Below are 27,085 nucleotides of genomic sequence, written 5' to 3'. Positions count from 1 at the left end.
TAAAGGAGAACGCCTCATGCTTTATGCCGACCTTCACTGAGTAGCCACGTCTGCTGCGCCATGCTACGATGTATCTATCAGTGTACAAAACACAATGATGCGCTCTAAAGACCACAGCCTACACACTCCGTTTCATGTCAGCCTGGCCAACTAAACTATGCGAGTACAGGTTTCCATATCTCGCCCGCTAGTGTGCAAGTATTTAAATTCATTGCCTAGCTGAATTCGGCAACCGTCTCATTCACTCACTTGATAAACCACTGATGTCTCACTGATTGCCATTGAGGGCTTACACGGCAACCATTGTTTAAAAAACCTGAATTCCTACTTATTCTCGCAAACCTGAATCTCTAGCTGGTTCTTATGTGGTGGCCATCTTAGATTGCCCTTAATCCCAACATGAGTCCAGTTATTGTATCTAACCTACAGCTTGCATGCACAGGCACCAAAGTTCAGTTATTTAAGTAGATGAATGCACTGATGCACTGACGCACCTGAATACTGGACCATACAAGTAAGGGCTGGGCCTTCTAAAGAACACCCCTCGGTGTATGCACTTGTGCTTATAGGAAGGACTTTCAGAATGATACAGGTTCCCTCCTGCTTACCCAGAGGTCTAGGGTCTGCTGTACTTTTCTGCTCCCAAAGCGTGTACGAGCTACCCTCGTAATGTGTGCCAATTTATCTTCTCATTGAGACCTTTACTGTGGCTCTTTGTGAGACCAGATCAGCTTCTGCTCAGTTTATTCTTTTTGCTGTTCCCAGGCACTCTTAATGGCACTGTCCAAGTGAACATCTCGAAATGATGTTGCATGTCCATGAAATGTTTGATTAAGGGGGCCTTTTCAATTTTCTATTTTTAAGGCAGCTTCTGTCGTCTTCAATGATCCGAGTCTTGATCCCCCAAATTGTTTTTCCAGTATGTTGACCTTTGCACAGATGCATTATTCGATCTACAACACACTCTGTATTGCAGTTTATTAATTCCAATTATATATTTTTCTATGTAGCAGTCAGTGTTAGATGTGTATTCACAGCACTAATTGTATAGTGTTGTTTTCCAAGGAGTCCACCTGTGTGTGTGACTCGCCTAACATACTGGCATGCATAAACAGGCATTGGCTAGGTGATGCGCTGTGTCAATCTGGTTCAAACCCGCTATGCGTTCCAGGTAAACAATAGTTGCCAATTGAAAAGATGAAAATCTTCACATTTGCATAAGTCCAGAGGGCAATAGACTACAAGTGTCAGGTGCTTTGCAGGTGCTTTGTCAGGTGCTTTTTACAGATTGGCCAGGCACCCCCAAGTCTCTATTTCTTAATGGTTCAATACTGCTTCAGGATCTGAGGCAGCAAACAAACTGACCCATTATGCAGGGCATGGCTTTCGGTGGCAGGGGGCAAGTGGAGCAAGTTGATAACAGACCAGATTAGCCATTACGTCGACTGTTGGTTTTCCCAGGATTGGTCTGGCCCGGGTTTTCAATGTTGCTAATCCTGTATAATGACCAGGAAAGGCGGAAATCATGATTGTATCCAAAAACCAAGAAAACAGCATCTACGTACTGTGGCTGATAGAACTGGGAACCGTTCCCACACCATCAAAGGTAGTAAAACAACCTGGAAGTCCTAATGGACAGCACACTAACTTTAAAACCACAAGTAAATGCGATAATTAAGAAATGCTATTTCCTTCTTCACTCAAAAAAAAAAGAATCCTACCATTCCTGTCCTTCACCCAAAAAACACTGACAGTCGTCCTCATCATGTCAAGAATCGACTTTGCAAACAACTTCTACCTCGGGATGCCGGAACACCAGCTGAAGAAATTACAACACATCAGCTAGACTCCTCCTCAAACTATCTAGAAGAGACCACATCACACCAGCACTAAAAATACTACATTGGCTTCCATTCAAACAATGTATCCCATTCAAAACCATGTGTATAACACACAGGGCAATCAGTCAGAGGAAAGGGAGCAGAATTCCTACAAAAGAAGATAACCATCTAGAAGCCAACGAGACTCCTCGGATCAAGCAATGAAATCTGCCTGGAACCAAAGCCTTACGCAGGAAAAGATTCCTCTTTCTCCCACCTGGCGGCAAAATCCTGGAACAACCTCCCGAAAGGAATTAGAAACACCAAAGACCACCTAAAATTCAGAAAACTACTAAAAACCTGGCTCTTCAACACCCCGGAACCAGATGGAAAGAACTGAAACAATAAAACAGAAAATGCAAAGAACAGGCTAACGGAACCCATGACGGTACAGACAACACCTAGAACCAACAAAGGGAAACTCTCACAAAAACAAGAGACACAATGCTAGGTGGAACCAACCTCTAGCGACAACCCAATCAGGAAAGAACAATAACAACAAGGCTCACACAAACCGGCACAACTACCAACCTTACCCACTCAGAGGGATGGCAGGGACCAGTTTGCATCAACCACAGACAGAGATGTAGGGTCTGCCCAATTAGAATAAAGATAGAAATGTAAAGACTAACCAGCACAACATAATGACAGAGAAGAGAGACAGCCTTATGCTGAAACTAGATCACTGTATGGAAGATATTTTTGTCTAAATCTCGAAAGACACGCACAGGATTGTGCTTCTTCTCCGGGCAACAATTCTAAGAACTGGCCCTACTAAAAATTTCACCCATCTTCACACACCTCTCAAACCCTAATTAAACACAACCATACCTCTTAAACCACAGCAACCCGCATACACTTCGCCACACGGCAACAACAAACGCACCACACAGACCCTCACACAAAAGCACACAACGGACTCCCACCGGATACCACACCAAAAGCTTGGCGAACAATGTTAACCGAACTGAAGCTGCCAACAGCACATCACAGCTCGCTTGCTCCTCTCCAAACGTTGTCCTTCTAACCACCCTAAACTACCCCCCTTTCTTTCAGATCTGCCAGAGTGGCAGGGGACCACTCCGGTGGTGATTGTGCGCGGTACAAATATTCTTTAACATAACAATGCTCACAACCTCCGGGACTCTTTGGACATAATGCACATGCCAATTGTTAGTTTATTTTTTTGCCAAAGTCCTGTCTGTGACAAGACTTTAGAAAGCTCACCTTGGATTAACAGGATGGGAGACTGCGATGAACACCATGACCAGATGGGGTTAAGGTGACCTTCGTGATGGAAAAAAGAAGCAGGTGCTGCAAAGCCCTTCTTGTGCTGGATCACTGCAACTTTGGGGGAAGACCTCACCAGTTGAGACTATGGAGTCCCAAGTCTGAATTCTGGATAGCGACCGATGCAACAAAGTAGCACATGAGGGATCGGGACATTCCATCGGCTGGTCCCAGCACACCTTATACAGCTTCCAAAGGGAGGATCCTCAATACAGGGCTTGAAACCAGTTATTTTCCCTGATCCACAGATTGAAACGCTGATGAAGGTCTTCAGGACATCGGACAAAGGAGCAGGGCTTTGCCAGAGTCTTCAGTGGGATGCTAGTCTTCTGAGCGGTCCTGGCCCCAACAACAATCTAAAAGATGGCTGGTGGTGTCCTTTTATTATTATGATGATGATGATGATTATGGTATTTATTGAGCACGGACCTAGCTTCGAGAAGCAATATAGCGCTTTAGAGGTATACAACAGAACGTATATACAGCAGGGGGTAGGATACAGAGGAGGGTTACAGCTGTACAGGGTGGCAGGGAGGAAAGGGGCGGACGGCGTATAGCGAGTCAGGTGGCGCATGGCGTGACATGATGGCCTGTGTTTTGAGGAGATTCCTTGAAGAGGTGAGTCTTGAGGTCTTTTTTGAATTGTAAGAGAGTGGAGCCGAGTCTGATGCTGTCTGGGACAGAGGAGGTTCCATAGTCTTGGGGCGTAGGCAGTGAAGGCTTGTTTTTCTGGTCCTTTCCTTTTTGCAGTGGCAGATTTCAAGTAGGCACATGTCCTGGCTTCTGGTGGTGCGCTGTCCCCCAGAGATGCAGTGGTTCTCTGAGGTATCTGGTTCACTGCGTTATAGATGGCGCAGAAAGACTTGGTGATTTGTGCATGCAGTGGGGAGCCAATATTTGACATTAAGCGATAACATTCAAAAGCGCTCAAGGCAATACAAATGAAAATAGTAGAAAGGTTCTGCTGAGCATCCCATCCTGGACACATCCTGTTTGTAACCATAGAGTTACAAATTAGAAAGTTATAGGGGCACAGTGTCACAACCGCACAGTAGGTAATGTGTGCAGGGAAAAATGAAGGAATTTACAATAGAGAACAGTGTTGTCCTTCGCTGTTCATCGTAGGGGCTGATCAGTAGCCCCAAAGCAAATGAGGTTAGCAAAGCAAGCAAGTAAAGTAAAAAGGATTCAATTGCCTCCAGAAAGTCAGTGCTGTTTCAAACAATAGCAAAAAGGTGCACCGTTGATGCCAATGGAGGGAAAGCAGCAACAAGAAAAGCTTTCCTAACTGCTTAACTCACCTTTACTTGTCTTACATGTATGTACCAAATACAATACAATGCAAGTGCATCATACAACATAACATTGCAACACATCCGACTACTTTGAACTGATGGCACATTCCCCCTTTAACTTTTAGGTACCTTTCAATATGCACCTCTTTTCTGGAAGTGAAGAATCTTGTGTTTTAGTCCCACGCACAACTCTGGATCTTCTTTATGGGGTGTCTTATTCCGCTAGTGTTGTGTGCTAACCTAAATAACGGTCTCCTCCTTGGAGCACTCAGTCTGTGCTTCCTACGGCGGGGGCCTGATCCTTCGTACTGTCTTCCACCTGGCTGGCAGTGGTTTGGCTCTCAAACCTAGGAGCATCGCTCTTGTAGCGTTCCTGTGCTCTGCAGCGTTGCACAGGTTCTCTGCCCGCCACATATTCGCTGTGGTCCTCCCTTCAGACGTCATTGGTTCCGTGTGGAAGCAGCAGTCGTCCTTCCAGCTGATAAGCTTCACGTCAATGTTCCTTCTCCAGGTAATGGACAGAATGATTCTTTATATTAAATTTATTTAGATGAGACCTAGTCCCATTGATCCTGGGTTTGCAGCTTAAGGGAGGGGGGTCCTCCACCACACCAACTGTTTGTAAAGACCCCATTAAGTTAGCATTTTTTCTCCATTACTATATATGCTGATTTTGCTGGGGGTCATGGGAACTAAGGGAGAGATTACAGATTTAGTAGATTGGAAGTCCTTGTCCCCTAAAGGGGAGTTATTCAACACCATATCCTGCTTGCTGAAACCACTAGGGGAGGGTTTTGCATAGCAAGCTCTCCTCCCTAGTCTCACTGGAGGTAACTTTCCTTTGGGGAGAAGGGACAATTTCCTCAGATTCGTCAGTGCATTCTGGCCACATTCTCAAAATCTGAGCTCTTCCATTGCTTGGATGGTGCTCACTGTTGGAGGCTGTTTCATGGGAATGGTGGATTAATCTGAAAACCGTTTCCTTTCTTGTGACATTCACTCAAAATAAAGTTACAACTTCCAGTAGCAATTTGCTAATACCTCAATGCTCTGTTTCTTATTTCACCAGATTTCAATTACCTCGCGACTCCAGCAAAAGTACCATCTTTGGAGTAAGCCAAACTCCATCCACGATTCCTGTGCCAAACCAATACGAATGGTGATGGTTCCTAAAATTACCCACTTTCTTTAAACTAGCAAGCTTTTACTTGCTTTGCATTCACGATCTAGTTCGATGTCTGTGGTTTCACAGTGATTTGAGCAGTGCTGCCCAAATTCCGTTACTCCAACTGTTCTTTCAAAAAGAAGCTGAAAAGGAAAGGCGACAAGATGGAGAGACGATTAAAGCATTCTTCTACTGAGCACAAAGATGGCCTAGAGGAACCGAGTCACATCTGCCCACCAGCAGATTGTTAATCTGTGCTGTTAGGTAGATTTTCCTTTTTGAGTGAAATTCTACCGATTATGTGAGGGTCTCAACATTTTTGCTGGACTCTTGGATTTTTGGACTGATTCTCTTAAGTGAGTGGGAACCTTTATCCACACTCATTCTTTTACTCTGACACAGGGGACCCTTTATCTTTTTAAATATTCTTTATGGAGTTGTGCTTTCCTCAATCCTTTCTTGCATCTACAATTTATTATTGCAGGACACAGCACTTTCTTTGCAGTGTAGCTGGGGAGCTCCTTGTGCTTCCCTTTTTATTTTACCTGTGTTAACACGTTCCAGGGCAGGGGGACACTTTTTGTCCCACCTGTATTTTGTTTTGTGAGATCAGCACACCCCACCTTTAGTAGAGCGCTGAGGAGAAACGTATCGATTTTCCTTTTACTTTTAGGTACTGTTCCAAGGTCATTTGACAGGCTGGTGGCAGGGTACCTTTTTGCACGACTTTTTGTGGACTTTTACCATAGGCGGTCGACACAGCTGCGGTAGGGGACACAGGGGACACAATTTGCCTAAAATGGTGACTGTACACTTTTAAGCCCTTTTCTTGATGACTTGGTCTTTCTTGAGCCTTCTACCTGCCTGGGTGGCGCAGGCCTTGATGGATCTTTAGTCTTTGGCAGGCTTCCCTTGTAAAGTCTGCCAAGACGGAGTGCCAGAAAGGACAGGAAGTCGGGGTGGTGACCGAAACTGTAATGCAGTGTGCCCACCTAGAACAAGTTTGTGCTGGGAGGCTGGCTGTCCCCATTTTTGAATGAATGCATGTCTGGCGATTGCTGGGTTCAGTTTTCCTGGATAAAATCGAGGGTCCTGTAGCAGAAACTGAGTTGACCACTGGAACTGAAGGTCTGACTAAGAAGAAAAAGGATGTCCGCAGCCATTAACCGTGACCGCCAGAGCCGGCTGAGTAACTGCTGCAGTCCCTACCTCAACTTCTGTGAGACAGGGAAGCTCCAAAGCGGACGACTTACTCCTTTGAACTGGTGGGCCTAACCAGTCCCAAGACTAATACATTTTGCACCATTCCTGGACAAGCTGCGACCTACACGGCCTGTAATTCCTCAATGCCAGGCGTCCTGTTTTGCAGTGCAATGTCTTCCGAAGCTCGGTTTCATCTGAAACCTGCTAGGCATCCTCCTGGACCTCCAGTGACTGGATCCTGTTCCTGAAAGTCCCTTCAGCCTAGACGAGGATCGAGAAAGGGTGTGAACTCGACCGCAAGACACACATCCTTCAACCGAGTCGGTACTGCAATGGTCTTCTGCTGGGCGTCCAACTATTCGAGAGCAACCTCCAGATCAATCGACCAGTTATTTTCTTCAGTCACCAAGGATCCTGGTCTGCTGTCGCCTCTCCTTGGGACCATCCTGCTGCACCAGCTTCTTCGCTTATATGGTACTGTTCAGCCCCTAATACTTACCTGGGGCCTGCTTTGTTGTTCCTGTGCTTCAAAGGGTTGCAGTTAAGCTGTTAACTGCCTCTCCCAGTCATACATTGAGCTAAAATGGGTTGAACAACACATTGTGCTCCTTACCAAGAAAACCCAACTGATACTCACCTGTAAACCCCCGAAGAGCTCTTCATAGACTCTGCCTTGTCCACTGCTTACAGGCCTTTTCTCCCTCAGCCCTTGGTCACTACCAGTGCCCCCCTTGACTCTGACACTCACCTAGGATAGGGTTGGACTTCCTAAGCTTGGCTAAGCAAGGATTAACTAAGGTTATGAAGGTTGGTCTAAAGTTTGCGTACTTGTTTCAGAGGTTTCTGCTACTTTTCATGTTACCAAAAGTTCTAAAGTATTGCGATCCTTTGAATATTGCAAGTATTCTGTGTTTACTGCTACTGTGTGATAGTACTTACCTTACTTAAATGTTACAAGCCTTGGTGTATATAAAATGCTTATTTTTTATGTAATTGCTAGTGTGTATTTCCTTGAACTTGAAGTGTATGCTCTGAGTTCTGTGTGCCGTACCCAGCCCTCATCCCTCCTAGACTAAGCCTGGCTGCTCAACCATTGTTAACAAACCATTGGGTAGTTAGGCTAAACCCTAGGGGTGCAACCCTGTACACTAAAGGTGGGCTTTCTAAGTCTTGTCCCAGACTGGATTTTATGTGCTTTGTGCAACTTTCCCTCCATTGACATCACTGGAACGTCCCCAACCCTTTGCTATGGTTTCACTCCTGTCCTGATTTTTGTAGGTAAGTATAGCCCTTTTGCTTTACTTTCCTTGCTCAGCTCATCTCTTTTGGTGATGCTGGTCAGTCCCTACGGCTAAAAGCGCAAAGGTCCGTGTCCACTTTTGCAAGATTCCTTATTGTTTGTATGCAGCACACTTCACCTTACAGTGAAGTGCTGCAGGGGTACCTTGTATCTTTAATGCCATTTTGATTACTGTATGCTCAAAATGGGGGCCTCAAGCTTTTTTCCCCTTGTCCTTTAGTCATCCTGTCGCTTTGCCTACTTCCTGCGCTCTCGGGTCAGGAATGTGAAATGAGGTAAGCCCTTTTCAGTTCAAAACCTCACGTGTACACAGACAAAGCTGTGGTGTGAGCATTTGGCTGAATGTGAGGACTGTGACGGTCTTGTCCCATTCCACACTCCAGCCAGGGGTATGTCCGTTGCTTGGCATATGTGGGGCAAGAAGATGTCAATAATTGGACAGCCCTTGTAATTTTGAATGGTGCAGATCACCAACCTGTGGCCCAAGACCCGTTCACTTGCAGCTGCTTCTGTCCGTTACTTTCTGCAGCAAAGTCTTTGTCGCTGCCACAAGAAGTGTTGCCTGCAGACCGGGGATGTTCTTTGCTGCTGCCCGTCTCAGTCGAGTCCTTTGATCTATTGTCATTGGGACCTGAAGTGGTAGATGACCCGAGATGCCTGGGTCGGCCATCTTCGAGGTATCAGGAACTGCCTCATCGGAGTGCAGAACCACCACCTTGCCGGGTGCAGAGATGAATCCGAAAACTACCACTGACACTGTGCCCCCTGGAACACCTTCACACGATTTAATTGCTGGCAAAAAAAACAAAAATGTTTTGCTTTTAAATACCCTTCACTGTTTAGAAAAATAATTGTGCTGATTGCCTACTAAAGAATATATTTTTTTCAGTAGATTTACTGTGTAGACAGTCCTTTAAAGTCAGTTCAAAAATATTATATTGGTGAATACATCTGTTAAAGGAGGTTGTGATAAGCGCAGGGATTTCTTTTTTATACAAATACATATAACAGCAGGAAGGTAGTACAAATTAACTGACACGTAAAGGATCTTTAAAGGCTCTAAAGGCCCAAATCACATTTAAAACAAATAGGAAAACGCTATAATGGTTACTACTACAAATAGAACTTTAAAAGGGCTTCAATGAGAGAGAAGCAGAGTTTTTTCATAACGCAAGTGTGTTCATGTACAGTATTTCATGCCAGACTCCTATTTATATCTCCTATAGCCAGCTTCAGCAGAAATAAAATCCAGCAGAGGGCGCTGTGCGTCCATACGGTCGACTGTGTCCCTCAAGGGCCTCTGTCTCGAGGATGACATCATAGAAGGTATATATGGAACGCACAGTGCCCATTGGTTTCATTTCTGTTTTTCTGAGTAAGCTTTCGTTTCGTGAACTATGGTGCGCTTCATATTACTTTGAAATTGTGAAGAATGTCTTCGTCTCTGACAACCCTGAAGACCAGGTGTAAGAAATGCCAAGACTGCAGCACTAAAATGTTGCGGACGGGCCCACATCAAGTGTGCCTGTGGTGCCTTGATATGGAGCACAAGACCTCAACCTGTCAGTCATATAAAAAAAAATCGATGACTGGAAAAGCTCTGAAGGAGTGTAAAGGGAAATTGGCCGTAGGTAGACTCCCCAAAAAATCCCCTTCGATTACACTGTTGAAACAACATTCCTCCAACGAAGTGAGAGACAACTCTCCTCGATGGAAGAAAACCTAAAAGGTATAGGTCACGGAGTGGCTCTCATCACTCGTCATCGAGGAAAAGGCATCATAAATTGCCTACTTTGACTTCCTTGTCTGACTCCTCTCCTGAGAGGAGTATTTCTTGCCCTCCTAAGGCCTCTACTTTGGCTGAATGGGAATCATTCAGGCAGGAAATGCTTAGACACTTTCGAGAGTCGGAGTCCCTCGAAGCAAGCAGGCCATGCCCCTACTGCGCCTTCTAAAGCCGGTAAGTAAAGGGGTCTAGCCCAATCCTGCGAGCCCTCGAGCCTGGAATGAAAGCCAGATTCTCATCGAGAACGGTTGGGGCCTCGACAGTCATCAGATTGTCGAGTCATCGAAGTACCAAAATCAGGTCCAGTAGTCAATAAAAATGTGACAAACCGATATAGGCCATCAAGTAGTGACCCCAGCTATTTGTCTAAACATCCTACCCCAGAAAGCCTAGTGGTGCAAGCAACAACTGCTACCTCTTTTTTGCCAGAAGCATGGCTCTAAAGTCTGCCAACTCAACATGTGCCCTTGCAAAACGTAACTTCATCCTATGGGACTGTGTATCCATGGCGACTGAACACATTCCTGAAGGGGAAGAAAGAGACTACCTCCTGGCCATTGTAAAAGATGGGAAAGAGGCCATGTGTGAGTCTCTACAGTCAGGATTGCATTCTGCTGATGGTATCAGCGGAGCCATGGCGGAAAGCACGGTGATGCACAGGTTTGCATGGCTAAGGAAGTCAGGATTTGCACTGGACATGCAGTCGAGACTCCTTAATATGCCTTTTGACGGGTCTCCTCTTTTTGGCAGCAAGGCTGAAGAAAGCCTTGAGAAGCTGCAGACCTCTAAGGCGGCAGCCAAGTCGCTAGGTGCCGCCATCAGGCAGCCTTAGCTTTTTCGCCCCAGCGGCTGGGCAAAAGAGGCCAAAGAAGATTCCTTGTGGTGAACGAGGGAGAGGTGCAAAGCCCACCCTAGCATCGGCTTCTTTACCATCAGTCGCTGCTTCAGCCACCTCAAAACCTCTCTGCAGTCTCGACTCACGACACCCCGTTGGGAAGCAGACTGTCTCAGCATCTGAAAGAATGTCAGGGTATTACTTCAGATGCTTGGGCATTAGAAACCATTGCCCAGGGTTACTGCCTCCCCTTCATTCAGAGACCTCCGAATCATCCACCGGGAAGCCATTTGTTAAGGGTTCCAGATCTGTTCCTTTTGCAGGAAATTTTGAACCTGCTAGAGAAAGGTGCTATAGAGCCAGTTCCTGTAACGGAGAGGAACGAAGGATAGTATTCTCCATATTGCCTAATCCCCCCAGAAGGACCGAGGAATGAGACCCATTTTGGACTTCAGATACTTGAACACGTTCCTCAGGAAGGACACGTTCAAGATGGTCGCACTTTCTCGGATCCTTCAGGCCCTCCAGCTCCAGGATTGGATGATATTGGACCTTCGGGGTGCTTATTTTCATGTGCCAATCCATCTCAAGCACAGAAAATACCTGAGGTTTGCAGTTGGCGGTTGTCATTATCTGTTTCGAGTTCTGCCGTTCCGGCAGACTTCCACCCAGAGGGTATTCACCAAACTCATGGCAGTGGTGGCAGCGAATCTCAGGAGAGGGTGAATTCAAGTCTACCCTTACCTGGACGATTGGCTGATCAGGGCACGTTCTCCCATACTAGTCCTGGATCATCTCGGCGTGACCTGCCAATCGCTCCACAGACTGAGCTTCTCCCTCACATGATACCATCTCAAATGTTTCAAAGCATCAGGGCTGTACCGAAGTCATCCTTGGGAAAGACCTTGCCACCCGAGGTGAGGGCTCATCACATTCTGCAAATGGTCACCAAATTTCGAGTGCCTAGTATCTCCCAGCCTTTGTCTTCTCGAGTTTGCTCGGCCTTGTGGCATCCTGCAGTTTCCTGGTGCCAGAGGCTCACCTGAGAATGAGATCCCTCTCAATTCTCAGGCGATGTGTCAGGCCTACTTCAGGTTCCAAACAAGGTTGCACCGGATCTCCTGTTGTGGGCCTGCGAGGACAACATTCTGAAGAGAGAACCTTTCTGGCAACCATGGCCAGAGATAACGGTAGTGATGGATGCCTTACTCGCGGTGTGGGGACCCCATGCCACTGATCTGACAATCGGCGGCCATTGGTCTCCATCGGAGTCCAAATTACACTTCAATCTTTTGGAGCGGAGGGCAATCAGACTAGCCCTGAGGGCCTTTTTCCCCTCTGTACGGGGAAAGAATATCCTGATAATGACTGACAACACAGTGGCTATGTACTATCTCAAGAAGAGAGGAGTAGGCTCACTGCCACTGTGCAGAGAGGCAGTGCAGCTCTGGTTCTGGGCAATACAAGAAGAAATCTCTCTATTGGCAGTTCACCTAGCCGGAGAGAAGAACGCAGCGGCGGATGCTCTGAGCAGGCAGAGAATAATCTCACGAGTGGAAACTAGCTCAGGAAGTTCTTCAAGAGATCTTTACCCTTTGGGGGAACCCCTCAAGTAGATTTGTTCGCGACCAGTGTCAACCAGAGGTGCAAACTGTTCTGCTCCAGGGAATTTCCCCCAAGAGGAGCTCTAGGAGACGAGTTTGTGTTGGACTGGGAGTTTCCACTCCTGTACGTGTTTCCTCCAGTCCCTGTCATTCCTCACTTGATCAGGAGGTTGAGAGTGTTCAGAAAATCCATGATCTTAATTGCCCCAGACTGGGCCCAGGAGGATTTAGTACCCGGACCTTCTGGACATGGCTATCTGCCCTCCAATACGTCTTCTACAAAGAGAGGAACTTCTCTCGCGAGAGGACTGTCGGGTTCTCCATCCAAAGGTCAAGACTCTCAACCTTCATTCATGGTTTCTGGGAGGCTGAGGTACAAGGATTGGGTCCTCTTGAAAGACATAATGGAGATTGTTTGTTTTTGGCCAGAAGGCCAGCAACAAAGTCTTTGTAATGCTGCCGTTGGAACATATTCCGCAGCTACTGCAGGGATAAAAATGTGGATCCTTTTCTATGCAAAACACCGGCTGTGTTATCTTTTCTGCTGCATTTGGCCACTCTGGTGCTCCAGGTTGGAACCATTAAAGGTTTTTAGCAGCGCTTTCCATCTTCAAGCACTCAACTAAGGAAACGTCCTATTTTAAAATACCTTTGGTGATACAATTTCTAAAGGGACGAACTAATGTGTTCCCTCCATCTCCTGGGACCTTAATCTTGTTTTGAAATTTCTCATGTGTGCACGATTTGAACCACTCTATTTGTGTTCTTTAAGACTACTAACATTTAAAACCATCTTATTAGCATTAACACCAGGCCATAGGGTGAGTGAGTTGCAGGCACAATCTTATAAACTACCTTTTGTTTTTTTAGGACCAGGTCATCCTTAATGTCAAACCTTTCATCTAGGACAAAAGGTAGTATTAGCTACTTTTTACCCACCACCTCATCTAGGCAAGCAAGAGGAAAGGTTACACAGACTTGACCCGACAAGGGCTCACAGTTTCTATATTTCAAGGACGTCAAAGCTTTGTCTAGATAATCAACTGTTAATACGATATACTGGGACAGGCTGTAACCAAACAAACCTTGTCTGTGTGGATTATTTTAGCGATCACTGAATGCTATAGACTGGCTGAGAGCCATCCCCCAGAAGGCTTGAGTGCCCATTCCACTAGGGGCATGGCTCCTTGTTCTGCTCTGCAAAGAGGGGTTCCAATAAAAAATATTTGTGAGGCAGCCACTTGGTCTATCATTCACACTTGTACAAAGCATTACTGCCTTGATTCCACCTTAAGCCAGGATGGAAGCTTTCTGAAAGCAGTCCTTCATTCGGTTTCTAGCAACCCTTGATGACAAATTTCGTACTCCCTCTGCCAAAACTAATACTGCTGTGGAAGTCTATCATAGATGAGGAATACGTGGGAGGACACAATCCATTCAAAGAACAAGTTACTGACCCCTGGTAACTTGCTTTCGACTGGATGTTCCTCCCACGTATTCCTCATCGCCCCTTCCAGCCTACCCTGTAGTAGAATTTCCATGTTGCAGTTTACGCTCCTTCAAGATTTTGGTATGGTCTAAGCCACATTAATGCTGGTAGTTCTACTGTAAGAAAAACAAAAAAACCTGAACTGATTCCATTGGCTGCTGCACTTTCCATATATACCTTCAATGACTTCATCCTTGACACACAGGCCCTCGAGTGACTAGACGACTGCATCGACGCACAGCACTTGCTGCCAAAAAAGAATTCCAAAGCAGCTGAAGCTGGATATGGGAGATATGAGGAATACGTGGGAGAAACATTCTGTGGAAAGAAAGTTACCTGGGGTAAGTAACTTGTTCTTCTGAATTGTACTTAGTAAAAATCATGTCAGTACTTTGAAAGCTCCTGGACACCACTAGGAAGTGAAGATATACAAATCAGTAAAAGTCTAATGTACTGTTGGGGTGCTTCAGACATGTAAAAAGGTTTGCCCATACAGTAGAAACAAATGGAAGAAAATCAATAGTATAGCTTGCTGTGTTGGGGAAAAATTAGTTTGGTATTATAAGAGTCCCCCAGTCGGACGCAGTGGCTCCACAATGCAAACTCAGTGTGGCGGTCCGGAAACGGTCCAGACCGCCACACTTGTAATGAGTCCCATTGTGTTATTGAAGTTGTGGTTATGACACCTGATCCAGGTACTGTATTAGGAGTCCCTGAGTATAGAAGGATGGCTCGGGTGACTCAGGCGACATCAGGAGACTGTGGACCCCCCGGCTGGTGGGAGATCACATTTCAACAGCAGCGAGATATCACAGGACTGACCTTTTGGGTCTTAGGCTAGTGAAACTTAGGTGGGAACACAGGACTTCAGGGCTGGGTGCAGATGAGTCCCTCAGTGAATAACAGTTGCAGTAGTCGAAGTCCGGATATCCCACTCTGGAGCAGAAGACTTGAGCACCAGCAGGACACCAACCTGCTCCAGCACATCAGCAATCGCCCACCTCTGTTCAATTTGCACACAAAGGAGGCAGCAGGTCGATGGGGTGCACACATCTGCATAGTGGGGATCCAGCTGTCCACCACTTCAGCAGGTGTAAGCGCCTGCGACTGGATTCCCCTAGACCGAGAGGATCTGAACCTTAGGACGATTTTGAGGACGTAACGCAGAGCCAAAGGAAAGATCGTCAGGAATGATTCTCCTCCAGCTACTCTCTCATCCATGTAGGTTCTGAGGAAAGGCTCTGGATCCCACAAAGGCACTCTGGACTGTAGACTACCGTAGCCTTCCAAACAGCTCTCAAGCGCCATTCAAAGATTTGGTGGAAATCCAATCAGGTTAGACCAGCCTATCTATATATAGTGATTTATGAAGTGCAAATCTAGCTGCAAAGCAATGGACCTCTGTACATGGGGTAAGCACCATGGGTTTTAAAGGTAAGGCACAGGAGTAGCAGAGGATCTGGAATAGGGAGGGGTAGCACGGGGCACTCCGCATAGGGAGAAGGATTGAGTGGAGCCATTCACTATTGGCAAAATGTTCTTTGGAGAGTAGGGTCTTCAGGTCCTTCCTGAAGCTCATGCTAGTTGGAGCCAGTCGGATCTGTGTTGGTAATTTGTTCCAGAGACATTTGTCCATAGCAGGACAAAGCTTGCTTCCTTGTTCCCCACCTGCCCCCTTCTTACAGTTCTTTTTCAATCTGGTGATTAGGTGGTCTCTTGTGGTGCACTGGCCTCTAGATGTTGTTTCTTGACCAGGTAGTAGTATTTTGGTTGACACTTTAGTAGGTGATGTAGATGTCAAAATAGATTTCTAGAATCTGGCCTGGTGGGCAGATTTTAGGAGGCCATCCTAGTTATGATGAAGAGGGAGCTCTGAGAGGTTAGCCAAAAGCTAATCCAGGTACGTGGATGAGGAGTCAAGGCTTATTCTCAGGCTAATGTGAGTGGCGTCAGGGGCCCCCAATGAGTCCACGCAGTATAGCACACAACAGCTCAATTTAGACATTTATGGCCTTAAGTATAGACTGGAAAACTAATTGAACGGGTAGTATTCTCACACAACACTCGTACAAATATATGCAATGCCAATAGGATCACTTAATAAATCAAGAAAAGCAGGAAAATAAGTGAGATGCAGTAAATGATGGGAACCAATTGCAAGAGCAATATGCTAACTTGAAAAGTCCAAACCCTAAAATTAGTGACGCCCTGTGCCCAAAGGTCACAGGGTTTCTCACCAGTACGAGTTCTCTTTGAAACTAATCACCACCATAAGCCCATTCCATCCTTTATCAAACTGCTAAAAAGTTATTTAAAAAAGGTACCAAAGGTAAGTATTGTGCTTTCTACCAGACCCAAGACTAACCCAGTGTCTGGCTAACTGACCCCTGTTCGACGAACAAAGGTTAGTGGAATGGAGATGGGAGACAAAAAGGACTTGTTCTCAATGTTGTTCTATGCAGGACGGGAGGTGAGGGGAGGGACACCTCGCCCCATCAAACTCTGATTTTTCCCAGATGTCGTTGTAGATCTGGGAGTCCGTGGGAACTCTATCTTCCATTGTTTGTTCCAGTGAGAGGTGACAAGGTGGTGCGGGTTCGAGCATTCAGCTGGTAATGCAACCCCTTCAGTGAAGGAATGCAGAATCCAGCGATGCATGCCTCTTTTAGACACTTCACTAGATGGAACAAAGCGAGTGCCAGCGACATTCACTGTTTGCAGGCGAAAATAGGTGTCATTCCAGTTGTGGTCACAGCAGCTGCTCCAGGACAACTGGGAGGCTGAAATTCAGGAGAAGGCTACTTGTGGCACAAGCTGGCGACTACCAAAGTCCTGGACTTCAATTCGGAACAGCAACGTTTCTGGGAATGTAGCCCATGCATCAGTCGACCAGCAGTACAGGGACACTTCCAAAGGCTCCGAAGGGCTGGATTCTCGAAGGCGTTGAGACAAGTTGGTCCCACTAGTCCAAGGTCTGAAGCACCGCTCGGTGGGTTCGGAGTTCAGGCCGAGGAGATGAGCTTCACTGGGCCTGAACCGGAAGGGATGCTGGGCCACTTCAGGAGACACTTTCCGATCTTCAGCGGTCTGCTCTTCTTCGAGGCATTCTTGGCTCAAACACCGATCTGAAGAATAGCTTGCAGCGGTCCTCCTTTTATCCAAGATTCGAGCTGGAAGCAAGTCCAGGCACCACCAATGGCAAGGATCTGTCCACTCAGGGACAACTAACTGGTTTTGCATCTGTCCCAGCTGACACCAAGGATGTGGACTGGTATTAGAGGGTCCTAGCACCCTTCCTGGGCCACTCGCACACGCTTTCCCAGGCAATTGCATTACCCTACAAGGACTTACCTGACCTTAGAGGTCCGGCAGAAGGCTAAACTACAATTTGAACAAAAAACAAGCGAAATCTCGTGGCAAAGCCATTTCACAGCACTTGCACATTTAGTTGCCATACGCAGTAAACCCGAATATGCACACCAAACATAATGCAAATAAGTAACTGTGGCCACCAACTTGCCTTCAGGCACATATAAAAGTAACCAAAAATTCTTTGTGTAAAAAGCCAGGGTGAAACAAAGCACCCACCTTGTACTGCACTGTAAGGTACTGTGTGCATTGCTAAAGATACAAGAATTTAAAAAGGGAAACAATGTTTCCCAGTACTAATAGTCTGAAGGACTGATCAGTTTCCTCACGACATGTGAGCAAAAGGCATCTTTCTAATCTTTCTCCTTAACTTGAATCTACCCCTCAAAGCGACCGCTCTTGCTGTGTATGGCCTTCTCTAAAGTGTTCCTTGTCGAAGCACTTTAGTTATCATAAATTCAACAGCAAGGTGTGGGTCAGCACGCAACCCTTTTGCACCTTTGTTGGCCTTGTGTGCCAAACCTACCACAGCTGTCTTTGCATCAAAACATGAGGCTACTGGCCTAATATTTGACAGATTCACACAGTGATGTTAACAAAGCTATAATTTTTTTAAACGCAGGATAAATGTCAAAGAATGTTGGAACCAAGTTCCCTATTGTTGATATTGTGTGATGGGAAACCAAAACCCTTTTCTGTACACCTTCCCCTAACTTTAAATCGCCTTTGTGTGGTACATGACCTCTGTCTCACTGGCCCGGGTTCACAAAAATCTTGCCAGAAGAATCATTAAGATAATTTGGGCATTAGCAGGAGACATTATTCCTTTCACTGTTATAAAAAAATGGCCACAATTTCAGGCTTTGCCCAGACTCCCAAAATCATGCCTTCCTCTACTGTGTTTAGATTAGCAAGGAGAAGTGGGGAGTTCAAACCGGTCATCAAATGGAAACTGTTGATTCTGTAAACCAGAGATGACCACTGCAATTAACCAAAAACAAGTTTAACATTTTCAGTCAGTGAGTTCCGAATCCAATTTCAGCCTCAAGCATCACAGTAGGGTGGCCTAGATGTAGAATGTTGTGTAGTTATCTCAGTCGGAGAATGACACAAATAGTTGTTCCCCTGCGCTTAGCTTAGTGTACAAGACATCTGATTCAAACCCTCCTGTATTGATTATAGTTAACTGGAATTTATTTTTTGAACTCTTTATTTGTCATTTCAAAATATCAACACAAACATCAAATAACATCTGCAGGTTATACCTTAAAACAATCAAATTACTCTTCCTACAAAACGAAAACATAATTCAATTCTTCCCTACGGAGTCATATAACAGAGAATCATCAACTATAACTAACCCATTGCCGTATTAAAAAAGAGAAAAAACACCACCACAAAACAAGCACATACACAACATATATGGACAAAACCACACAACTCAATTCACAAATTATTTCCTTTTCCGTTCAGGCCTTCCCAAACAACACATTCCCCCCAATTCATCTAACTGTTATAATGAAAGATTAGCTTCAATTGTACAGTTCATTGCATGGCCCCCACATATCCAAATAATCGCCCTCTCGTTTCTGTTTCTGTAGCGTAGGTTTCTCATAACTAGACAGTCTCCAGGTCAGACAACCATACCTCCACTTTTGGCTTTTCTTTGTTTTCTAGACCTTTAAGATTTGCTTGGTGGCCACCACCAACACCCTATTTATCCAGCTATCACATTCTCCGGCTACCTTACATCTCCTAGCATCTGAGAGCAGGATTATTGAATAAGATGATCTAGGAAACACTATTCCCAATATTATGTCCAGCCTGTCCAGAACCTCCCCCCAAAAGTCAATCACTCTTGGCAATCCCATAACATGTGTAATAAGGTACCTCCCCTCTGATCACATCCCAGCAAGATTCCTCATTTGTCAAACCTAAATCCAGCATCCGTGATGGGGTCCAATATAAACGACACAAAATCCTCTGACAAATGAATCGCAGTTTCAACTCCATCTTTGATTTCGTTCCCACTCGTAATAAAAGATCCCATTCTTTTACAGTTATGTCAGCTCTTTCATCCATGCTTGTCTTATCTTTTCCCAAGAGGCAGTACACGAGCCCTGTATAGGCATCAATGTTAGGATTGTCGAAACCATACGAGTGGCGAGTTAAATATATTGCAGATCATTGGCCTATCTTTCCTTGGACTGTTTGGCATCCCCTGTCGCTGGGTGAGAAGAGACTCTTATTCTGTATAACGCCTTTGCTCCCTTTTCCCTAAACCAAAGTCTCTTCTGAGAGAGTCAAAAGGAATAATTTGCCCATTATTCCAAACATCACACACCCTTAAAATTCCTTTCATTGACCAACTCCCCCAACACAAGTTCTTATTCTCATTCAAGAGTTTTGCCACAAAGATGCTCCATAATGAATCCATACATTTTCGCCACTAACAACCATCAATGAAAGAAGTCCATCTCTAGTTGCCTCTATAGTCGGTAGTTTTGCGGCTAAGTTGGGTAATATCGCCATAGAACATACATCTTGCAAGTAGTATGGTGAAATGTATTTTTTTGTATAGACATCCATAATGACGAACAGTTATCTCTCTGGGTAAAGTAAAGTGCTAATTTCTTCAATAAAAAACCCCTGTAGTAGTGTTCCAGATTGGGGTATCCAAAATCCCCTCTCGCACTGCACGCATTAAAACATATTGTGGAATGCCAGGTCTCCTTCCTTCTCCCCATAGAAAATTTTGAAAGACTTTGTCAGTATGTGAGGGCCTTCTTCAAAAATCCTCTAAATTAGCTGTTGACGGAAATTGATTTTCAGCATACAAGGACTCATAAAAACTCCTAAAGCATTCACATATGTCCTCCTTCCCCAGTGATGTTCCCTGCTCATTTACTATTCTTTGGATATGCGATCTATCCAGCACATCTTTCAATTTATTAGCTAGTAGTTTGCCACCTTTATCACCCTCCTCCAGGTATTTGTTTCATGTAGAAAAACCCTTCTCTGCCTGTAGATCCAATTTCACTTCTCAGGGATTCCCCTGCTCTGTCCATTCTTGCCTTATCCTCACTACTTTTTGATAATTGGTATTCCTTTTGTAACTTGCTGAGTTTATTCTCAAGTTTCAGTTCTCCCATCCCTGACTTCCTAGCACGAGATGTCAAGTTCATCAACTCCACACAAACAGTTGCCTTAAAACTATCCCAAACCATTAACTAATCTGCTGTACCTTCATTCATCTTGAAAAAAGATTGAATAAATGATTTTAAATATTTCAATGTGTCTTGATCATTTAATATATATGTTTTCAGCCGCCATCTCGGGATGATGGACCTTACACTACCCAGTTTTAGCTCCAATTTAATCACAGATTGATGACAGTTTTCGTTCCATCATCTCAACACTGGCAGTCCTTTCAATGAGCCTATCTGAGATATCAAAAAAATCAATTCTAGAGTATGAATAATGAACTGGTGAGAAAAAGGAAAAATCTCTCCTCAGTGCAGGGTTCTCCAACTGTCTAGTAAGTCAAAACAATGTAGAAACGTTCCAAATGCTCTACTTGCTCCTACTGCAGTATATCTACACAGCGCTGAGCAATCTAATTTGTGATCAAGGACACAGTCACCCCCCAATACGGTGTATTCTCTGCATGTTCTGCAACAAAGAAGTTTTGTAAAAAAAATGTATACATTTCCTACAGTAAAAGGGCCATAAATAGAACCTATTGTGATTATGCACCGCTCATAGTTCACATCAACCAAAATCACTCTTCCTTCTTCATCCACAGTTACTCTCTCCACACTCATGCCCAGTCCCCTGCTAAATAATAGCCCCACTCCTCTAGACTTGGGGACATGGCAATTCAAGATTGTCTTATATCTTGCTCTGGCCATACATAAAATTGTTAGACTCCTCCACTAAATTATTTTTTTGCAGAAAGACGATCTGCTCTTGCTCTCCAGTCGTATCATCACTTCCTTTCTTTTCTGGGGACAGTTCAGACCTTTAACATTCCAAGTACAAAATGTCAACTCTCTCATCTATCAAGATGTCGCCTGTATATCCTCCCCCCTCCTTTTCCCATTATCACTAATATAATCAGTATTTACATTTTAAATTTGTTTATTAGCTAGTCTTTGCATTTTACTAATTTCAGGAGCATTATAAATAACATTGATAATATAAGATTATAGCTGGGCACTCGCAACTTCTTGATTTGGGAACTGGGTTACAACAATTGGAATTAACTGAGTTGTTAACCTTTGACATGATACATACTTATTTGTCATACATATAACAGTCACAATATATTACTGACAAATAACACACAAGACCACATTAAAAAACAAAATAAGAACATTTTAGGCAAAACATTGGGTCTCATTACAAGTCTGGCGATAACCCTGCTGGTGCTACCGGCGGGTTGCCACTGAACTTGCAATATTTACCGGTGCCTGGCTTGCCGGTAACACCGGGGGGATTGCAACCCTGCCGTTCCAGGAAGTCAGGTGCCAGTAAATTGCAACTCTCCATTTGAGTCCCATAGCGCTCAATGGGCATGGTGACCACGTAAGCACCGGCACTGTTAATAACGGTGCTGGTGCTTCTGTGAAACTCTGCGGGTGCCGTTCCGTCCTACAGGTGTGACACTTGCGGGTGGGACAGCACCCACCTGCAGAGTCGTACTGTGCCGATCCGGTAACAATGGTGCCGGTTGGCATACCAGCACCGTTGTTACCGGACCGGCACAGTTGTGTAATGAGGACCATTGTGTCCTCACAGAATATTTAGTTCCAATATGTACATTATGATAGCAGTTCAGAACTTTTCTCCCAGAGGACTTTGCCATTGCCTGTTAGCACTTAGAAATATATATACCCCCCCCACATAGGAGTATAGAAACCCCCCAATTAAGTTACATTTTCCAGTAATTCCTTTTGTCCATAAACCGGAAAGAGGCTCATGCAGTGTTAGAACACCTGCAACAGTAGTTCACACATTCCCAACTACTCCTAAGGCTCTACTTGTACTTATATTTCAACTGACAGTGACAAGTTTGAGTTAAGAACACTGTTAAATATGAGCTGCTGTCCTTCTGAGTCTGCATCTCCTCCCTAATACTCCATTGTACATGGTCTCACATCCCACTTAAATGAGCGACTGTATCAGTCGTCACCCTGGGATACTCTGCTCTTCGTTATTTCTCTGGCTTGTAGCAGTAATTGTTAGACGGTAGAATCCTCCCTCCATCCTGTTATAGGTAGTCCATAGGTGAAAGCATCCTGCCTGTGAATTCCCACACCCATTAACTTCCTGCTGGTGCGATCCGATCAACAAGCAGTTAACATCTTAATATATTTACCTTCATAAACCTTAAGGATTGTAAGAAAAGTAAAACAAATTTAGTATTATAAGGCAATCGAGTGAATACCCTAGGATGAAACGGATTAATCCAATAAGCAATGCCTTACAAGTCGTCAACCTTATCTTTTCTTCGTTACTGACATGCTTCTTTGTGTGGTCCCAGCAGCTTCCATGGGCTCCTGCTCCCTTTCCAAGTCTGTTAGGAAAGCTTCTTCACTCTTATCAGTGAAAGAGTGCAACTGGCCATCTATAACTACACAAATTCTTGCTGGCTACAACATATAATACTTAAGATTTTTGTTTCTTGCTCTTTCTTTTTCCGTGTGAAACTCCTTCCTTTTTTCCAACCCATCTCTGCTCAAATCTCCAAATATCATGATCTTGTGCCCCTTCATGCCCCCCAAGAGAGATCACCAAGGTCACGCGCTTTTCTCAAAATTATCTTTGACAGGACATCTCAGGAATGTTATATCAAAATGTCTAGGTCTCTGGCCAAGTGCAGGTTTCGGTCGCAAGCTCCTGTGTGCTCTCTCCATCTCCAAATTTATTTTTGTATCCAGTTTGAGTAATTTTTCCCAAGAAGTCCATAGGTTTGCCCCTCTCCACATTTTCTAGAAAGCCAGCGGTTCCGACGATGTTTCGCCTTGGAAAATGTTCTTGTTCAGAGAATTTTAGGGATAATTTGATCAGATAAGAGACCTACAATCTAAAAATTACAAACTGGAATTTATTGGACCTGTGACGATATTCCTTTTCTTTCTTCTAGGTTCAATGTTCTCACAAGCTATGAAGAAGTGGGTCCAAGGAGACACTGATGAGGTAGGCTTGATGAATCTGGACTCAATGATGTCCGTAGATAAGTTAAAGCGCTGGTCAGCTTACCTGCTTTTCCCATTTTGAAGTAAAACATCAAGAAATAACTGCTAGTTAACCTTGTGATCTCCTTCAGACGCAATCTGATGTGGTAGCAGACTGGACATTTCCCGGATTTGACTTGTCACAGCATTTTATGTGGAATGTCATGGATTTAAGCCCCCGAACCACCCTTACCCTGCACGCCCCCTAGAAATGCTCCAAAATACTGCATCAGCATGACCCTTTGCCAAATTCAGTGAAAGGGCTGTGCAAATGGGGACTGTAGCCCTGTAGATTGTGAGTCTTAACATGGTATCCTCCTAGAGTGATCGAACACAATAGACTGCATTAGGAGTGTGGTTGTACCCAGTGGTAGTTAAAATACTTCTTTTTAAAATGGCACCTATGTAGGAGTTAGAATTGCATGGTTACTGCCTGTGATACATGAAAAGTTCTGCATAGACTGAATTTGGCATATTTACACTATGCAGTAATCTCTATGTACCTACACATGGCATACATATCCCGTTAGATGTCGGCTTGTAATTAGGTGATATTTGTAAAAATAGAAAAACTGTAAAATTGCATGTGTTTTTACTGTTGCCAATATACCCCAGTGAAGTCAGTCCAAGAGTCTTGCATAAGAATCACAGTAATTCAAGTTAATTGTTGTCTTTTGTCAAGCTTATATCAGAGGGAACTGCAGCATAAACAAGTCTTAATTTGAGTTTGGATCTGAGTGTGTATTTTACATTGAGGTTCAAATGTTGAATGGGAACATTTTAAAATTAAATATTTTGCTGTTTTGTGGTCCATTTCTTCTTTGTTGTCATTTTTTTTTTAATTATGGAATGTTCTTCCCATCCAACCTGCTTTAACCAGCTGATCCTCCAAATCTATGAACCTCCCCTTGTACTTTTCATTTTATGATGCACTTCTGTGCATGTCCTAACACTTCAGTTTAGCGTTTTCTTTATAGAATGTATGAAACTTTTATTTGCTACTCTAAAAGTCACCAGAGATGCAAATGATGTTTGCCTTTCTTGTGAAATGATGCCAGTCATGAAGAAACATTGAAAAAGAAAAATTGTTGATAATTTTATGCCATTTTTTAAAAAAAATCCCTTTTCAATGTTTTGGCTGCATGTGACTCACAATGCATGTGAATGTGTAGAACGATTCATGCAATTCTTTTTTTTGGGAGTCAAGGGGGGGTTTATGGTAGAACCTTAGGAACTTACTTGGATGTCAATATATTAGACATTGTCTATAACATGAATGAGGCAATCATTCACATTAATGTAGGTATCTGAGTTGCAAGCTGAGTTTAGCCAAGACACCTTTCCAGGAAATGGGTTGCACTTTGAAAAAAGGAGCCTCAAGTCATTATTTCTGGCTAATGGCAGAGGATGATTGCAAGAATGTTACTGTAAACTAATTAAAGATGCTTGATTGAGGTGATGGTGGGCCAGGGTGGGCAGACAGTTATCCAGGTACTCTGAAGAACTGGACCACAGGTGAGCAGGTACTACTTCATTTCCACCCTTACCTTTACATAATTTGATAACATAGCAGCGATTTGAAGGATGGTTGCTTGGTATAAATGACATAAAGGTTTAGAAATGGTACAGGGTAGAAAATGTTTAGCGGGCAGACTGTTCTTGCACTGCATGTCTTAGTTTTTGCACCAGAGCGGCACGTTTGCTAAAAGATGCCTCCTTTTCTCTAGGCGCAAGAAGAGATGGCATGGAAGATAGCTAAAATGATTGTCAATGAGGTCATGCAACAGGCACAGCTAGACCCACCATTTGAGAAATCGACCAAGGTAGGTCAGCTTTGGAGACACTGACTCGCTTAGCACACCCTTAATTCTGCCGCTCAGTTCTGTACTGTTTTTTTTCATCTTCATCTCCAGTACTTTTGCTTTAAAAAAAACTTTTCCAGTACCAGGCAAAATTTTGCTGCTTAAACAGCAGCTTTACCACCCACACTGCTGACTCGCCACATCCACACCTCCCTACCACAACTCTGTTAGGAATCAGTTAACAGCACCAAACCTATTTTGAGGTCTTTATATGTAACCACTGCTTGGCTCAATTTAAATTTCCAGTGCCCAAAAATGGAATTGCCTCACCTATGTTGGCTAAAGGGGATCTTAATAGCAAATATTTCAATTTAAAAACATGGCTATAATCATTTATACATATAAGTACCACTAATGATTGCTGCAAATCTACCTACTCAGTCTCCCCACATCACACAGTTGACATACAAATAATCCTTTTACAATCTGGGTTCATGGCAACAAAACGTTGTTTTAAAACACAATTAGACTTTGTAAACTGATCGAGATTCCTCAACTACTTCAAAATAACTGAACACATGATTAATGCTTCAGAAACAGATTGTAGCCCCATGATTTGCAAACAATGAGTAACATTTATGTATCTCTGCCAAAATCTAGTTCATCTATTTTCAAATCTGTTTGTTTTAGGCTGTGATATGTTTTATAGTGCGCAAAGTTGTAACAGTACATTAGCATTTGTAACTCTGCAGGTGTGATGGTAGTTATGTACATCCACACAAGGACAGATTATGTTTGAGTCACTTAGGTACTGCACCATACAAATATATATGGAAGTACACTGGAATCTGGTGAAAACAGTTTGCTGGAAGTAATCCAGGAGAGACTGCCCAGAACCCCTTATCCCTACCAATCTCCTCTTTCCCACAACCATTGATACCTGTCAGATGTGCTTATTTTCTAACTTTGTTACACTGTCTGTACACAAAACACCTATCTTTAGTCAACTGTCCTTCATTTTACTAATACACCCTCATTTAAAAACAAGGACAACCTGTTAATATCCATTTTATGCCCCTTTTGTGCAATGTTTTATAATCCATGCACTGTGGAACACTGTCTGTGGATTTCACATGTTTTCTAAATATGGTGTTTAGCCTTGTAAGTCAGTGTATCACATTACATTTGAAGTCCCTATTTCTGACATGTTGTAGTATTCTTGTAAAATGCATGCAGTTCATCAAGGGATCATGTGCAAAGAACTGTACTTGTGAATTTCTCTGTCGTATCATGAGATATATGCATTTGAGATGTAAATACTGGTAATGTGACAGAATTCCCTGTCTGACTCTGGTGGTATCAAGGTATCATTTTGGAAGGACATGATGGAAGTGGTCTCCATCGCATGTATACCAATTCAAGAGGCATCTGCCTCTGGGCAGGCATGTGCGGTATGGACTGGCTCTGGGCAAAAAAAGTACACCAGATATACAGGACAAGATCTTGCATCTCCCTTTGGAGGACTCAAACTCTTTCAGGCGAGTGCAGAAGAACTTCACTTCAGACCTGCAAAATCCCTGGCTATACTCACAAAGGCTCCTCCATAAGCCTGTTGAATCATCTTTGGGCTCCAGGCAGGGCAACGGATCCAAAACCCCCAGGTGTGATCCGCATGCTCATTGACCGCAGCAGGCAGCCTGACATTTGGAATGGATTTCTAAACTCTGGCCGGACGGACAGATGTTTAGGAGGCCACTCTTGTTATAGTGAACTGGGAGTAACTTCTGGGAGTTTAACCAAACAAGGTATCATGGAAGGAGGCCAAGGC

General features: G+C 44.1%; 1 protein-coding gene across 3 annotated transcripts in view; it reads left to right on the top strand.

Moving 5' to 3' along the window:
• Nucleotides 1–27,085, top strand: part of AKAP10 (A-kinase anchoring protein 10) — a 538,635-nt gene that overhangs the window by 416,352 nt on the left and 95,198 nt on the right. For all 3 annotated transcript variants that reach the window (XM_069615189.1, XM_069615188.1, XM_069615190.1), the window contains 2 exons: nt 23,365–23,417; nt 25,183–25,278. In XM_069615189.1, the coding sequence (XP_069471290.1) occupies nt 23,365–23,417; nt 25,183–25,278 (149 nt within the window). The remainder of the gene's footprint in view (nt 1–23,364; nt 23,418–25,182; nt 25,279–27,085) is intronic.

This window comes from Ambystoma mexicanum, chromosome 9, assembly GCF_040938575.1.
Source record: "Ambystoma mexicanum isolate Mex_15411 chromosome 9, UKY_AmexF1_1, whole genome shotgun sequence".
NCBI classification, from domain to species: domain Eukaryota; kingdom Metazoa; phylum Chordata; class Amphibia; order Caudata; family Ambystomatidae; genus Ambystoma; species Ambystoma mexicanum.
Note: the sequence above shows the minus strand (reverse complement) of the source record. Positions and strands in the feature narration are given on the sequence as shown.